This window comes from Mya arenaria, chromosome 14, assembly GCF_026914265.1.
Source record: "Mya arenaria isolate MELC-2E11 chromosome 14, ASM2691426v1".
Lineage (NCBI taxonomy): Eukaryota > Metazoa > Mollusca > Bivalvia > Myida > Myidae > Mya > Mya arenaria.
Genome location: NC_069135.1, coordinates 30,783,090 through 30,800,334, shown reverse-complemented (window position 1 = coordinate 30,800,334; position 17,245 = coordinate 30,783,090). Strand labels below are relative to the sequence as shown.

Genomic DNA, 17,245 nt, shown 5'->3' with positions numbered 1-17,245 from the left:
AGTAGTATAATTGTTATAGTAGTAATAGAAGAAGTTGTAATTGTAGTGTTGTGACAGTTGTAGTCTTTTCCAAAGTAACTGGATAAATAGATACACTTCCTCTATCCACGGCACTAACCTAGTATTGTCCATATGCTTACATAACAGAATAATGCACCGGAAAAGAGAGAGGTCAGGCACTCCACTTTTAATGCTTAGAGCCTGTGTTTCGATTTCATCTTGAAGGGGGCGCACATTTTATAGATCCACCCTGTATCAGGGAGCTCTAATCCTGACAGATTTCTTTCATGGTTGATAAGATCAATTCATGAGAAACCCTTAGATGTTAGAACGTGTACTCTTTAAGCAGTACTCTAGTGATTTTGCAGTTCTCCCAATGACATAGTGTTAATTACGTCTTAAATAAATAATTAACAGGTGTCAGATTAAGTAGGATAGTAGAACCGGTCTTTTATTATTTTATTGATCAATACATTGCGGATTACTGGACATGGTAAATACTACGTGCTAAACAATGTGGTAAATACACTGCGCAGCTTTGATTCGACTACTTAATAAAACAATAAAAAACAGTAAATATTGAAGATATAAATTGAATTTAAAAAGATTCCTGCTTTGAATACCGTGACACCTCTTACTGTCATTCGCAGTGTAAGGTGATTTTGGTAATCGAGTTAATGCTTTATACCCGCAATAACACTCATACAATTAGTGTATACACCATTAAACACACTTGACTTTTCTTAACATCTTTACCTTACCACGTATTTAATGCAAAACAACTCTAATGCAAATTGAACAATGTCTTAATAATTATAGTTCAAAAAGGGTACGGGAAACTACCGTAAAATGGCCGAAAAGGAGATTTAGTTCTCAGATTTATCAATAAGATAAATGAAGGAATATCAAGATTGAATTTATTCATTTTACAAATTTACTTATTGAATGAACACACCATACTTATATACCGCTATTTTAATGCGTCTGCAATATGATGGGTTTGTCCTTTAAATGACATACGATTCTGTACATTGGTTATATAATATCAATACCATTTGAACATTCCAGTTCAAGACACGACCAAAGGAAACACCTTCTGCTTTTTTTGGAGATGGTTGATATAGACTGATATATAGACTTCTAGAAGACATATACAATTGCTTGCTGGCTTGTGCATATTCTGTTCATCTTTATCCTTCCAACGCAGTTATGTGTGTTGCCAGAGCTGTCTTCCATTTATACTGGCAGCATGGTGTTTTGGACAGTATATCAGACACACACGTGACCTTCACGCGCCACGTACACATCCAGACATTTTGAATTCGGATCAATAAGCAATTATAGTTTATTAACAGCAAAGTCAAATGTAAGTAGCTGATTATGTTGATAATTTGTAATGTATATATTCCCGCAATCATACCTTACAGAACAGCCAACTCGACAATTTCTTTAACAAAATTATAGCAACATGACTTGCCTTATCGTAAGACTAAATCACAGGTTTCTTTGTACCAAACAGGCGACATCAATGGTTATCTGTATATTTTATAATATGGGTAAACGTAAACGTTCTTATGACTGTGTTGTTGATTTGAATTTCTGAATCTTTAGAAACTATAATGTTTGTTCTCATTATTACAGCTAATAATAGTACATTTTGCCGAATATTGGCACTGTGAAACCTTGCAGTTATCGACGATCTGGTGATCCAGTTCAGTAGATTGTTACGATTGTTACGACTTTCAGTGAGATAAAGTTCTGCGGTTGGTAATTCACATCTTTCCGTTGTGCTTCACTTCTCTTCTCTTTATCACCATTAAATTATAGATGAAATTCACTTAACTTTTTATCATCGTAGCACGTATCAGTGACACCGCCAAACCTTTTTTAAAAATCAATATGGTCGTTCAGGGCTGTTTTTGGTACAAATGATAATTCGACGCCGACGTGTTTGTTTGTATCGAGCATTCAAGTAATCTTTCTCTATTCTTGCACTTTTAATACCCTACGTAAGTCAGCGAGTTGCTGGTTTTAGCCTTTGCTTCCATACAGATGACATGTGATTTCATATTTTGCTCAGGCGATCTGCACATTTCTCTACTTGCTCCTTAAATGATGTTTCCGTTGAGTCTAGGTATTTAATTGTGTCTTGCTCCAATTTGTCAAGGACTTCATCAATTGTCTTTCCAAACACTTGAATCTCTTGAAGCGCTCTAACACGAGTCCCTCGGATCGATTGTTGATTTCCCTTGCATAAATACTGCAGCCTCTAAAGTTGTTACTGGATTTTGGCGACTTGTTTGTTAAGGTTGCTGTTTGTATTCTGGTTTGTTACAAATATCTCTTGCTACGATATGTTTTATCATAGAACATTGTATAAATAAACAGCTCTGGCCAGTTAATTGTTGACAACTTTCGCTGCGGTTTGATTGTACGTACATGTATGTTTATTATTATTCCTTTCTGCTATCAACAAACTGCTAGTTATGCCGATATAAAAATTTATAAATTCTTCATATTTTCAGTTATCTCGTTAAAACAATGAATGGGAATTTTAGGAAAACACTTATCGAAACAAGTCGTTACTTCACAAGCGTTGCTAATGAAAAGCGACTTTATTGATCTAGATCATCGGAATGTCGATCACGATAATCGAATGCGTTTTAGGGATTTGTGTACTTTGGGCTTGCCCCATGAACAAGGGATCTATACTGTCAATAAAATATGAATAATATATGAAGGCACAATAATATGTAATATTAAATGCTTTACGTTCTTTAGTGTGAACACTGTTGAAAACATTTCAATATCTGAGTTAACACGTGGTCAACGGAGACACAGAAGTTACAACAGTTGTTAAGATGATACTTATAGACAATATTCAGTGCCCCTCAAGGATGCCGCTCACGTCTTTCAATATCGTCAATGGCCGTCCCTGACCGTCCCTGGTATAGTCGTCCATTTTCCTTGTACGTTGTACGTGCACTGTGTACCACTTAAACAGGCCAACATGTTTGGGCTCGCACTGAGAAACGTGGTACATAAAACAACACCGACGAACGGCTCGCACTGAGAGCAGTGGAACGTTAAACTGCTCCGACGAACGTATTTAGCGTCAGAGTTCAACCGTTTTTTTCGCAAGGAGAACTTCTGAGGTCATAAATTAAATCCGATAACATGAGGAGGAAGAGATAATTACATTAATTTCCTGATACTCTTGAATAATGTTTAATGAAGATGATCGAACTGTTTCACGAAGATCTCGTGTATCAAGTATTGGCCTTAGGGTATTCGTTGTATCAAAGAGGATTGCCAATGTATTGAGGCATTTGCGATGCTCGCAGCCCCATATAATGCTAGTATCATTTGAACGGGTATTGCTTACTTACAACCACATTTATTGATAAAAAAATGAATTATCGAACCTACATTACATATAAGAATAAAACAGTTAGTAACTTTGTTCTTTATTTCAACTGAATTCGGACATTAAAACTATCTATTTTGTTATATTACGAAGCCCCAAATGCACATTTTTATTTTTATTCGATATTTGTTTGACATATTCGTTTTCTACACATCTGACACTGCGATAAGGCCAAAATAATATCGGATCACCAAGTATCTTAATGCACATGATTGTACATAGGGTATCTTAAACTGTCAGTGATAACGGTCTGTTATCAAAACACATATATTTGAACTTTGGTTAACGTTCACTATCATGAAATTAAGAGAAGTTTATTCATAAACATTTGACGTACAGCTGAACATCCGCTTTAAAAGGCGATTATAATGAAGTACCATTTTCGTCAAAGTCGCTTACAGTAAAACCGAAATATGAGAAGGTATAGATCTATCTTACATGAATAGGTTGAAGTTTTATCATTGTATTTATAATAAACAGATACACCTCCAAATACAGAAGTACACCTTTATTTATGGAATGAAGGTGCACCTCTATATCTATTGCTATCTATGATCATAAAATTAAGGTTAATCACTTTACTTAGTCATGCGACTCCTCTCAATCAGACAGCAGTACACATCTAAATTTAGACCTGCACCTCCTCTACAATCAATTGAGGGGTACTTTTAATTTCAGACCGGCACCTCTTCCAAATTAGATTGAGGGTACCTCTAAATTTAACCTTGTGCCTCCTTTAAATTAGATAGAGGGATTGCCTCTGAATTTATATAGTAGAGGCAGACTAATGACCCACAAGGTACGGCATAGATAGTAGACTAAGTATTCTGTTGCAACACGCTGTTTTTATCATAATCCAACTGAAGCTCTGCATAAATAGTTTAAGCATTATTTTCGTTTGGTCCTTCTGCTAGGGAAAATCCGATCGTAATTGATTATTATTTTGTATCCGTTCATGCTACTTTTAAAAATAAATTGAACTGGTTAATGAGTATTGTCTTTTTCATCTATTTAGAATTCCCGATGGTCAAACATTCTCCGATGCAACAGTAAGTGCATTAACTGTTAAGGCGAAACATGCCAGTAGGAACAATGATCTAAGTGGTTGCATACCTGGTAAACAATCTAAATTAATTATATTCTTAACTCTTGAATACGAAACACACACACAAATCAGTAAAATAAGTGGTAATAATCAGCATCAATATTTTAGTACGATAATTTTCGTCATTAACTACGTCTCAAATTTGTTTGGCCCTCAAGCCATTAGGTAATAGACCATTACATTGATTTTCACTATGGTAAACAGTAATTTGCAAGCGAAATAAAAACTGATGTTTAGTGTTTCCCGACACCATATATAAAGATACACTTGTCTTCTAAACAACAAAAACAACCGTTTTCCATAAGCAAAATAAATTGGATGACAGAAACCAGTATGTATTCGATAAAGTGACACAATGCCACCCTTGGATAACCTGGGATACAAACAATGCGGTGAAAATGTAAACAAGCAAAACACGTACGTCTTCAAAACCTACAAAGATAGAAAATAGCCAATGGTCTGATGGTATAACCGTGTTTTGATTCCATATGTGAATAAAAAGACAAGCACTGAGTGGTCACTTCCGAATTGGTGTAATTTCCCTTTAAACAAGATTTAGGGGAAATATTACAACGCTCCTTACCTGTGGTCGTATGGTAGAATTCCTTTTTGGATGAGTGAAAGCATTTGAAAACTTAATACGCTAAGTGCCTTTTATGCGTTTGTTCCGGTTCAATGTATTGCGAGTGTACAGGGACAAACAAAGTAACTAAAACACCCTGCTTAAATTCAAACGAAAGACATTCAACGCACACATCTACACAGTTATACCACACATGCATTTAAATATAAATATATACCTACATGTTACGGCCACGGCATTGGAACGGCCAGCGGTACAAGAACCTACCTAAACGAATATAATCGTTAAACTGTGACATTATTGAATATAATCCCGGGTATCAATTTCGTTTGTTATTTGAAAGCAAATGAACCGATTCGATAATTTCTTTCTTCAGTTAAATTGTAAAGACAATTGAGAGTTTAAATTGGTAGCCTCGTTGATATATTTAAAGAAATATGGCCTCTAAATTCGATTCATCACTTCAAAATTCATCGGATTTAATTCACGACTTCACATGTTCTCCGTGCGAAGAAGACGGACTTAACTCCGAAGCTCAGTCCTTTTGTGTGGAATGCTCGAAGTACTACTGCTCTCGGTGCGAGCCAAAACATGACGGTCTGTTTAAGCGGCACTCAGTGCTAGGTCGGAAGGACGTGGGGAAATGGACGCCGTTGCCACATACAATCGTTGACGATCTGGAGAGATGCGAGCGGCATCCAAGAGAGGCTTTGAAGATGTTTTGTAAGGATCATGACCAGCTATGTTGTCACGTATGCGTCTCTGTTGATCACAGGTAGTAATGAGTGTTTATATGTTTATTTGGGAAAATCATCACTGGTATAGCTCTACTTTGCATAGGGGAATAGTTTTAAGAGATTGCTTAACTTAAATTATAAACATTAACACACAACCTAAACATTATTTGAGAACAAACAGCAAATCACGTGCTTAAAATATACAGTTTTGATTAAGAGTTGTATATAAACAATTTTATTCTATGTTAACGCATCATTTCAAATTGTTTCCTCTTAAAAATAAAATTGTTTACAAAAACTTTGACTTGAATTGAAAATACTACGAACATAAGAAAAATGAGTCAATATAATTATGTTTTTACGTAATTGCCTTATTTTTAACTCGTTCGCACATTATCCAAAACAGGAATGACAATACCAAACATGTGAAAATAAATTGTGATGATATTTATTCAAAATAGTATATTAAGTGGCTTAGTGAAATCATTATACTTATTTTGAAGTGTTAATCGTTACATTGATGGTATGGGTTTTTCAGGCACAGTTCGGTGATACAACATATACCAGACATAGCCAGAGGTATTTTTGACAAACCAGAACTCAAACAGCTTCCTCAACAAGTCGGCAACATCCAATCTCATATCAGGAAACTGCAGGATTCATCCAAGAGAAAGCAACAATCAATAAAAGAGTCTCGTGCAAGAGATTAAAGCTTTGCGAAAGAAAATCGATGAAGTCCTTGATCAATTGGAGCGAAACACAATAAATGAGCTGGACTCAATGGTAGCTTTGCTTGAGGATGTAATAGAGACAGAAGTTAAGTAGTCTGAACGCATGAGCAAAGATTTGAAATCGATAGTTGATAGCATCCAAGCGAAGGGTAAGACAAACGAGTCGTTGGCTTTCGTAGGAAACTCAAGGTGTCAGAAAATGATTAATGAAACAAAATCATTTCTCTTAGAAACAACCAGCTCAGCGTTAAACGACCTTATTGGTTTATGTGCTTCGTTACAATAATTTGGGGAGGTCACTAGCACGCCCCATGTTTTCACGGCCGTAAGCATCAAACAACTCAATATATCGCTTAGTGGCGAGAAATAGAAGTGTAGCATAAGGGAATATGTGAACTACCAAGCGGAGAGCTCGTTCTCGCTGACGCACATAATTGTGTTAAGCTTAATCAAACCCGTCAGGCAGTCAATAAGTGCAACGTTCCCAGGTGTCCACAAGATCTGTGCCATATCACGAAAAATGAACTTGCGGTTGCTGTCAACTATAATGATGAGAACAGGCATGAAGTTTGCTTCTTCTACGTGAGTAATTCAAAACTTCAAGAGACAAGGACGCTAACATGCAGTAAGAGATTTATCTCACCATTCTGGTCGCCTGTTCATCTCATCTGATACTGTGCTAAACTCTTACGGCATTGGCGTCAATGATGGAAGGAAGTTATTTGAGAACTTGACGGGTACTTACACAGTCTAAAAATGCGATGTAAGCATTTGGTGGCAGTAAACTCTACATTGCAAATTATGGAACAAGTCAGCTTATTACTCTTAATAGTGCAGGAACTAAACTAGCAACTTTCGCCGATCCCGATATAATAGGTCCACGCGCAGTACACGTGTCACCTCTTGGTCACGTGTTTGTCTGCTCTTATGTCTCTAACACCGTGCTTCCAGTCTACTTGCAGGACAACATGACAATAACAATGTTGTTGTAATAAAGGTGACGTAATGAAGTACAAACACGATCAATTCTCGATAATAAAAAGCAACCTCCTATAAACATTAGAATTTTTGTGATTGTAACTTGTAATGATTTAAAAAGTGTGCTTAATTGCTGAACAGTTGGACAGTTGTGTAAAAAAGTATTATATCTTTGATTGGTTGTGAAAAATGTACTTATTAATCAGTTTAATTTGACAGAAATGAGAATAAAACACACTTTTTCTACCTTATGAACTATATTGATCACATTTAATCATTTAACATTCACAAATCATTTAATATTTTTGCGCTTTCTGCTATTAAATTCACTGTTACAATCTTGTTATCATTGTTGGTATTTTCCATAAATGCATTATTTAGTAAGTAGTTTAAGGTTTATCAGTCAAAATGTATGTTTGTTATACATGTGTATGTATTGATTTAATAAGATTGTCACTTTAAACCGATTACTTATGGATTTGTTTTTAAAATGTGTCATACGCGCAATACATGACACACAGTCAAAATAACCACCTATGTACATGAAGACGCCATGTGTATCATTGTCCAGAAGCTGTTTATACTGTACACATACTTATTTTTCTAACAGTTTTGTATGCGCGTGTACTTTGTGAACAAAATGCCCAGTTAACTTAAGTTTGTTAATGTAACCATTTTATGAACTATGAATTAAATATTGAGTTTGATTAAAATTCCTTAGGCGTGCCATTTATGTCTATTTCCCTCTTTCTTTGTAAAGCTTTTATGTAAAGTCCGTGCTTAAAATGATACTGAATCTATAAATTTGTGCGTTATTTTGTCATCGTCATGTTTTTATATAGCCAGTATCGGTGAACATGCCTCTGCCTCTCTCGAAACTGTCGTATGTGCATTGTCTTCGTATTTTCTGTTGCCATCGCCAAATCACGTGCACAAACTTCTGATCGTTTCCCGTGTCATATTTGTTTGCATTATCATTATATTGAAGCCATACCTAATGTGGGATTAAATGAATGCATCCTAAATGGAACAATGAAATATATTGGATCTGGAAACTCAATAGCCTGATTCATATTTGAACGAAGACTATAGAATACAGAAGTAAACGAAAAACAAATATATGGTTCTTGTATGTTCATGTTTATCTAATAGCTTGTAACAAGAACAATAAGAATAACAAATGCAGGAAGAAATTAACTGCTGGTGGTACTGTTTTTGTTTTGATTTACATTCTCGATGTACTCTTAAATATACAGGGGCATCTCAGGTGTCTCAGATTGCATTCTTGGAGCCGAGATTCACGGTAACAGTGATCGTGCTTTAAAGAAAATAAGCAATAGGATTGTGTCCAGAGGGAACACACACATTACTAGAGCACAACATAGTCGGACAATGCATGCATCAAAAACATCTTCATATGTTTTCCAGTGGTGTTAGGGATTATCGATGAAACTAAATTTGATATTTCACTGTTGATCAAATTGATATATTTCACTGTCTTAAAATCGAACGCCAGCGTGGAAAAGGCTGTTATGCATTTTCAATGACGTCATTCCTGAAATGACGTACCTTTCGCATTCAATTTGGCGCACTTTTTATATAATATATATACATATCATTTCATATATAGAGCGAGAGATATATGTCATCTCCTGAACATCATTTTTATCTTCAATCGTTGCTATGCCACTCGTTCAATATAAGTTTGGGTGCTCACTCGGTGAAATTCATATAGTAGAGTAATATTGTAACTTATTTTATGCCTATATCAATTTCCTTTTCCATATGCAACAGTGAAAATAAAGCACGCCATATTGAAAAATCCGTATCACCATACTGTCGTTTTTTGATTCCGTATCATGTGAGTACCGTGTGAAGTCTCGGAACTACTTTCGTGTTGCTAAAATTAGCGTGAGAAAAAAACGGTAAAACCTGTTCACTTTTATATAAAATACATAAAACATAAAAATATCTAAAATGGCTGCGTTACGTCTACAGGTAATGACTATTACTAGTAAAGTGTATACTAGTAAAAGAAGTGCCTTTTTTTGGTTGTTTTTTTGTGCTGAAACGTTTAAAATTGGTTTTAGTATCAGCAATTTGTTAATTTTGCTAAGATATAAAATATTTTTCTTCTTATTTTGCTCAAAAAGGTGAATTCTGTAACTTTTGACTACGTCTCGCTGTAGTAGCCTCCCTTGACTTTAATACACAAAAGTACGTAACACATTCATACGTGCAAGTCATTCCATATTTTGACATTTGACAGATGGCGGTCAATTTAAAATCAAATTGAAACCGAAACATAAAAAGGAATAATTAAATAAGGAGGTATATAATAAATGGAATATTACCATAAAACGCTTTTCTGGTGACCTGCATCACGTTTCGTTCGGCGCAACGAACTCGACGTGAAACAGGTCACCAGAAAAGCTTCCTATCATAATATCCCCTATTTAGGATCCATATATATTTTGTTTCTTGGTAAGCCTTGTATAAGAAGTAAATTGTGGATAAGGAGCACTCAACGGCATGCTTTAAACCATAAAGCTAGTTGTATACTATGTTGAAAATACTACTGTATGTCCAATTGTTGTTAAGCAGAAAGAACTATAAGCATTTTTTGTACCTTTGTCTTGATATTTCTGACACTTATTGAGTGATATGTGCTCGAAAATGCAACTCGAAAGTTTGGAACAATGTTTTAAAAAATAGGTTTTATTATAAATATTGTATCTACCGGGTCCATAATTTGAAAGACCATACAATAAGGTAATCTATTTAAGTATCTGCAAGAAATGTAAACAAACGGTATTTACTTTTGGTGCTGTGAAATAACAATAAAATGCTAAGACGGACGGTTTAAAAAGGGGATTTTGTGTATAAAGGATCTGTCCAGAGTCGTCATAAAATACACAATTTCATTTATGTATCTGTATACTCACAATATAGCGACTCTTTATCACTTTAAACGAATCAAATAATCTTCCTGCATTTATAAGACGTATAAAGAGTCAGTTTAGACGCGAATCATATAATATTTGCGTTTTGAAGTGATAATAGATTTCGTCTTTGGTACGTCTGATATGTATATTCAAAACATTTATTTCATCGATTTGGTTTACAACTGCTTTATATACGAAGGCCATAACAGAAATACGTAGTCACTGTAAATCAAGAATAAAACATAGGTAAAATTGTATTTATACTTATCACAAAATCGCCGTAATATGTTCTTCTTATGTGAGAAATTTCATATTGATACCTTGAAATTGCTTGTAATATTTTAAAACATGCGGTGTAGAGCAAGTCGGCGTACTTAACTCAATGAAGCCAAACGATGATGTTTATAAAAGTTGCACAAATCACATCTAGCTTTAAGATTAATAGAGTTGTGCTATTTATTTAAATGCGATTATGACCACTGAGTAACAGAAGTCTGACCGTTAATGTAACCGTTGCAAAATACACCATCAATATAGTCCTTTTTAAATGTCTTTAGCATATTTGCATATTAATCATAGCATGCTGAGATAACATCACTATTGCATAATATACTTTTTATTCGCATTTAAGGTAACGTTTTGCTAATGGATAAACAACAGGAATCTTCTATGAAAGCTCTAAACTTTAACATTCACCAAATATACTAGTGGTATTGTCAAACCTGAATGTTGTCACTTTTGAACAAAACAACTTGAGACCTAAAAATGATACCTTAATGAGCAATAAAAACTATTGTTAAAACGTACATACTTCGACGCCAACCATTTCTCTCATTGGTGTTTGCAATAAAAACTTGAATCTCTGACAGTTTGTTTCAAAGGTTTAATCTTACATTTGTCCAATGATACATTAGTGCTTTCAATAAAAAAATGTGGCATTATACGCATGTATATAAAATATAAAACATGTTTTATAACTAAAACATTTTTTGTCAAACATACGCAGTCGGCTAAAACCACAAGTTCATGCTTATTTTCGATCGCACAGCGGATTGATGAGTGGCGGCCGTTTAATGTTCTCCGCGATCCTGTCTGCTGGCCTCGACGGGATTGAAAATGCCTGCTTTTTCCCGTACTTTGACCTGCTGCTCGACTAGCAGCTCGACCGGGCAAAACATTGCCTGTATTTATGATGAAAATTTATTTGAATAAAGTAGTATATTTTCCATCAAATTCTGAAGAGGAAAGCTTTGTATCTCGTCCTGATTTCGTACCTAATGTCTCTAAACAGAAAATTACGATATGAACATCTACTCGATTATGACGTTATCTTACCGGATATGAAAAACGACGATTTAAAAGAAAGCAAATTCAGTTAAATATATAGTGATTGTGTTGTACTTTTTACTGGATATCAACTTAATATTCATTACACTTATAAACATGATATAAACGATCGGATGTATATGTGGTTTTAAATTAAATTCCGGGTATTACATTTCTACATTTCATTTTGCTTCCTAAGATATTTCCTGAAATCGTAAAATGTACATGCCGTTGTCGATTACCAGTTTATGACTCATGCACTGATACGATCATTTACTTCCTTTCTTGGATTGAATAGGCCATTAGAAGCGAACTTTTAAAGTCTCGTGAAATAAAGTTTATTATATAGAACAAAATGGCATTTAATTTCGATTCATCTCTTCACAAGGCGTCGGATTTAATTCATGAATTCACATGTTCTCCATGTGAAGAAGACGGACTTAACTTTGAGGCTCAGAACTTTTGTCTGGACTGCTCAAAGTACTACTGCTCTCGGTGTGAGTCCAAACATGGCGGCCTGTTTAAGCGGCACAAAGTACTTGATCGGAAGGACGTGAAAAAATGGGCGGCGGTCTCGGGGACGGTCGTGGGCGATGTAGAAAGATGTGAGCACCATCCCGGGAAAAAGGTTGAGCTGTTCTGCGGAGACCACCAAAAGCTGTGTTGTCATATATGCGTCTCCGTTGTTCACAGGTACGAATCGTATAGCGAAAATAGGTCACTATCAGCAATCACACAGGGGACTGATTACACCAAAGATATACTAGATATAAACAAAAGGGCATTTAAGCATAACATTGGTAAAAGTAAACATTATGTGGTATAGGTAGCATGTTTTGTCATAAACAGTTAGTTTTAAGTCCATAACAAATAATATGTTTGTCAGAATTCTACAATTATTGATTTTTATGTTAATGCCGTTATTTAATTTTCTTTCGTTAATTGAAGACAATGTTCGGTGATACAACATATACCAGACGTAGCAAGAGGCATTTATGACAAACCAGAATACAAACGGCTTGAAAAACAAATCGCCGACATCCAATCACAAATCAAGAAGCTACAGGAGTCCCGCGAGAAAAATCAACAATGCATACGGGACTCCCGTGCACAAATCCTATTGGAGATCAGAGCTTTGCGTAGGAAGTTCGACCAAGCCCTTGATCAATTGGAGCAAAACACGATCAAAGAGCTGGACGTTATGGTAGCAACATTTGAGGAGCAAAAGAAGAAAATCATTGAACAGTCAGCACAGTTGACCAAGGACATAAAATCACTTGCAGATAGCATGGCGAAGACTAAGACGAACAATTCCTTGGCCTACGTAGGATATTCTCGATGCCAGAAATTAATTACAGAAACCAAAGCTTTTCTCGAAGACAACACAAACAAACAAGAAGTAGAGTTGGCGTTTGTGCTAAATACTGGGCTAAACGACCTGATTACTTCTATTATTTCTTTGAAATGGATTGGAGTGATTACTAATTCGTCCCATGTTTTCAAGATTGAGAATGTGAAACAACTCAATGCAGCACTAAGAATTGACAAAAAAATCTCAAACATAAGTGGAATATGTGAACTATTAAGTGGAGAGCTCGTTCTCGTTGACAATAACAATTGCCGTCTAAAGCTCCTGAACCAGTCCTATCAGATTGTCGATCACTGCGACGTTCCAACTAATCCACTAGATGTATGTCACATTGCGGGCAATGAGCTAGTGGTTGCTGTCAACTCTGATAAAAAGAACAGACATGAAGTTCGCTTCTTCAACGTTATGAATTCAAAGTTACAACAGACAAGAGAGTTAAGCTTCAATCATACAATACGACAAATAGCCCATTATTCAGGGCGTATGTATATCACATCTGACACTGCGCTTTACTCTTACGACAAGGCAAGGCAATGATAGGATAAAGTTGTTTGAGGACGAGTCGGATACATACACCGTTTACGGTTGTGCTGTAAGCTCTGATGGCAGTAAAATGTACGTTGCAAATTTTTCCAAAGGTCAGCTTCTTACCCTTGATAAAGCAGGAAAGAAACTAACAACGCTAAGCGACATTGAAGAACCATACGCTTTACACGTTTCACCTCTAGGTCACGTGTTTGTTTGCTCTACTTGTTCAAATACCGTTCTTCAAGTGAACGCGGAAGGCAAAAGAACGCTGGCTACACTGGTAACACAGTCTGATGGAATCACCGCTCCATTGGCACTTTGTTACAGTAGCCGTTCATCAAGCCTCATCGTGGGACAAAATGAAGAAAACAATATTGTTGTGATGAAGGTTATATAATGAATTACAATAACGCTCAAAAGATGGACGTGTACACTCGATATTAAAATAGCATACTCCTATGAACATAAGACTTTGTGTGATTGTAAATTGTTTAAGATAGTGTATGTTAGTTTATGTTTAGGCTGTGTAAACAGAATGGTATACTAGTGTACAACGTGTGTGTTTTGTGAGTCGTAGAACATTATATAACAATAATACATCTAGCAGAAAAAACTACTATTATAGTATATCTTTGATATGTTGTAAATCACAAAGTTGTAAATCATTATTTGAAAATTAATATTCGCTATAATTAAAGTCAAGTCATATCGCCTTTCTAATATGTTGGTAAGTCTGCATTTTTCTTTTTCAGTTTTAGGTGTATTATAGTTGATAACATAAATGCTATGTTCTGGTAAACATATTGAAGACACTCGCTCATGTTTTTTGACGAGTTTTTTTCCACTTCATACACCTCAGAACACTATTATGTCTTTAAATGGTTGTGATTGATATTCTTATTTATCATTTATAAATATTAATATTCGTTATAATTGAATATATACACATATTTTGCATTGCATAATAAAATATAAGATACATATTTTCTTATTCTGCTTTAGATATAGATTGACACCGTTTTATTTAACTCTTTGTTTTGTTATGTATTTAATTAATAAGGTATTGTTATTTAAAGAAGGTATATTGCTGTAATTGTGCGATGGGAAAAGAAAAGCATCGTGCGCTTTTTAAAGACAACAAGGAACGCGCTTAATGGAACTTCAAAAGACCACTTCGTGGAGTCAAAGTATAATTTAACGAATAAAACGATGGCTCAAAAACTATACATCGTATTTATCCACGATAACTTGTAGCTAATGTTTTTTTGTGATTATTATAAGGGCAAAAGCATTGTTAAGTTTCATTGTAATTCCAAAACGTTCCTTTTAGGTTTATTTTTCTATCTCTGTAATGCTTTTTCACAAAGTCCGTGCTGCAAAAATAGTGCCGAAGCTATATTTTTGTTGCGTTTATTTAAGGAATGAATTGCGGGGTTGATGTCATTATCGGGGTATGAACGCAATTGGGTTGGTCAATGTGTGTGGAGTCCGAACTACTCCACGCGTACTTTGACAAACCCAATTGCGTTCATAGCCCCGATAATGACATCAACCCCGCAATTCATTCCTTATATTTACACCAATAGTTCATTATTTCATTCAAGAATTGATAAAAAAATCTTACTTTCATTTAAGAAAACCTTTAAGTAATCTGTTCTTACCCATTCTGTAAATAGAACGACCCGACTATATAACCGGAAATATTTTTTACAAATGACGTCACAATAACGCGGGAAAAGATCAACCACTTGAAATCACTTTAAAACGTAAAATTGAAATACTTCTGGTACCATTATATTTAAAATATAATAAACTAACACTTTTAAAACTGTTGATCTATATTTTACGGGACCTGCAGACACAATACAACCAATAACAAGATCAAAAGCTTTCATGTATATTGTTATGCAATGAATTACGAACCGAAAATATCCGAAGATGTTGCGTTCATCGATTGATGAACGCAATTGCCGAACGGCAGTTCATTTAAGAAATGGAAGTTGATGTGTAAATATATTGTCATGTTTAACATCGCCAGTGTCGTTAAGCATACCTCTACTTCTACCAGAAATGTTATATTTGTACTTGTTTGATATTTTCTATTACCATCGTCAAATTACGATCTTTATAAACCCATATGTGGGTTCGTTTCCATTGTCATATTTGTTTGCATTATACTGAATTTTATTTAAACGAAGAAGATAGAAAAGAGTCGAAAAAACAAAAACCTTGATGTATGTTCATGTATGTCTACTTACTTTATGAATAAATTAATAGTTATCATTATGTTTGGATATGAACTATTACTAATATGATCTGGATAAGGCATAACGACATTACTATTAGTCAACCCTGAAATGCACTCATCAGAAACATTTCGCATATGCTGACATTGGTTTATAGAGATACCCTAAGTATTGATATTTTCACGGTTTTAAAACTGTAGCTAGTCCCTAGACAACTCGAACGTGTGCGTGAATGACGTTACGTTCTAAATCAATTTTGGCAAAAAATTGACCGGAAAGAGTTCGAGGTTTCCATGCCTGGGCGTTTACCAAGCATTGATAGGAAACTGAGTATTTAAGCCTACGGTCAAAACGACCGTGACCTTTGACCCACAGACTTAATAAATAGTTGGGTTCATCTGCTGGTCATAACCAACCTGCCTACAAAGTTTAGGTTCTTCAAATATTGGCCGTTAACTGATTTTCAGCATTCAGTCACCACAAACTTAATCTTTGATCCACTGAACTCATAATTGACACTATTCATCTGTTGGTCATGACCAATCCAACTACTAAGTCTAAGAGCTCCGAGCAAAGGCGTTCTTCCGATATTGAATGTAAACTGATTTCCATCTGAAGGTCATCACGACTTTGACGTTTAACCGACTGACACCAAAATCAATAAAGCTCATATCATGTTTATGATATACCTACATAGATATTTTAAAATCAATGAGTTTAAATGATCTTTATATATTGATCGGAAACCTATTTCCAGCTGCACTTAATCTTAAGGTCACCCCTAAACAGGACCTTTGACCACCTGATTTCAAAATCAAAAATCGTTATCTACTGATCATGACCAACCTGGCTACAAAGTTAAATCCAGGGCCTAAGCGTTCTTCAAATATTATTCGGAAACCGTGGGGACGAACGGATGGACGTTCCGACAAACAGATAACTATATGCCACCGTATACATATAAATCACAGTTGATGTACTACTAACTATTTTAAACGTAAGGTTTAATGTTTTAAGTATGAGTCCAGTGTGGTACAAGCAATGGATAAATAAGAGGAATTTTATAAGCTTAAAAGGGTATGATAACAAAAACTGAGCTGTTATTTTCAATCATTTTAAGTGATTACTTAACCTTCTTGCCGAATTCCTAGTAGTCCATGGTCATATAAAGAAAATGAAGTTTATTTTAAATATAAAATAATGTGTATACATTTCATTAATCTAATGCAAATAAAGTTTTTAAGATATTATTATTGTAGTAAATCATATG

At 35.0% G+C, this 17,245-nt stretch overlaps 1 protein-coding gene and 1 pseudogene across 1 annotated transcript; both read left to right on the top strand.

Annotated features, from left to right (window-relative positions):
- The first annotated feature begins 5,552 nt into the window (after window positions 1–5,552).
- Window positions 5,553–7,139, top strand: LOC128216001 (pyrin-like). Its single transcript, XM_052922597.1, has 2 exons — window positions 5,553–5,890; window positions 6,391–7,139. The coding sequence occupies exons 1-2, from the start codon at window positions 5,553–5,555 to the stop codon at window positions 6,560–6,562; spliced, it is 510 nt and encodes a 169-aa protein (XP_052778557.1). The 3' UTR covers window positions 6,563–7,139.
- A 5,048-nt stretch (window positions 7,140–12,187) lies between these two features.
- LOC128216000 (uncharacterized) lies at window positions 12,188–14,606 on the top strand (annotated as a pseudogene).
- Window positions 14,607–17,245: the final 2,639 nt, after the last annotated feature.

Bases quoted from the DNA above. Each gene is read 5' to 3' on its own strand.
- LOC128216001 (XM_052922597.1), top strand. From the start codon at position 5,553: ATGGCCTCTAAATTCGATTCATCACTTCAAAATTCATCGGATTTAATT. The intron at 5,891-6,390 runs GTAGTAATGAGT...TGGGTTTTTCAG, and splicing joins TGCGTCTCTGTTGATCACAG to GCACAGTTCGGTGATACAAC.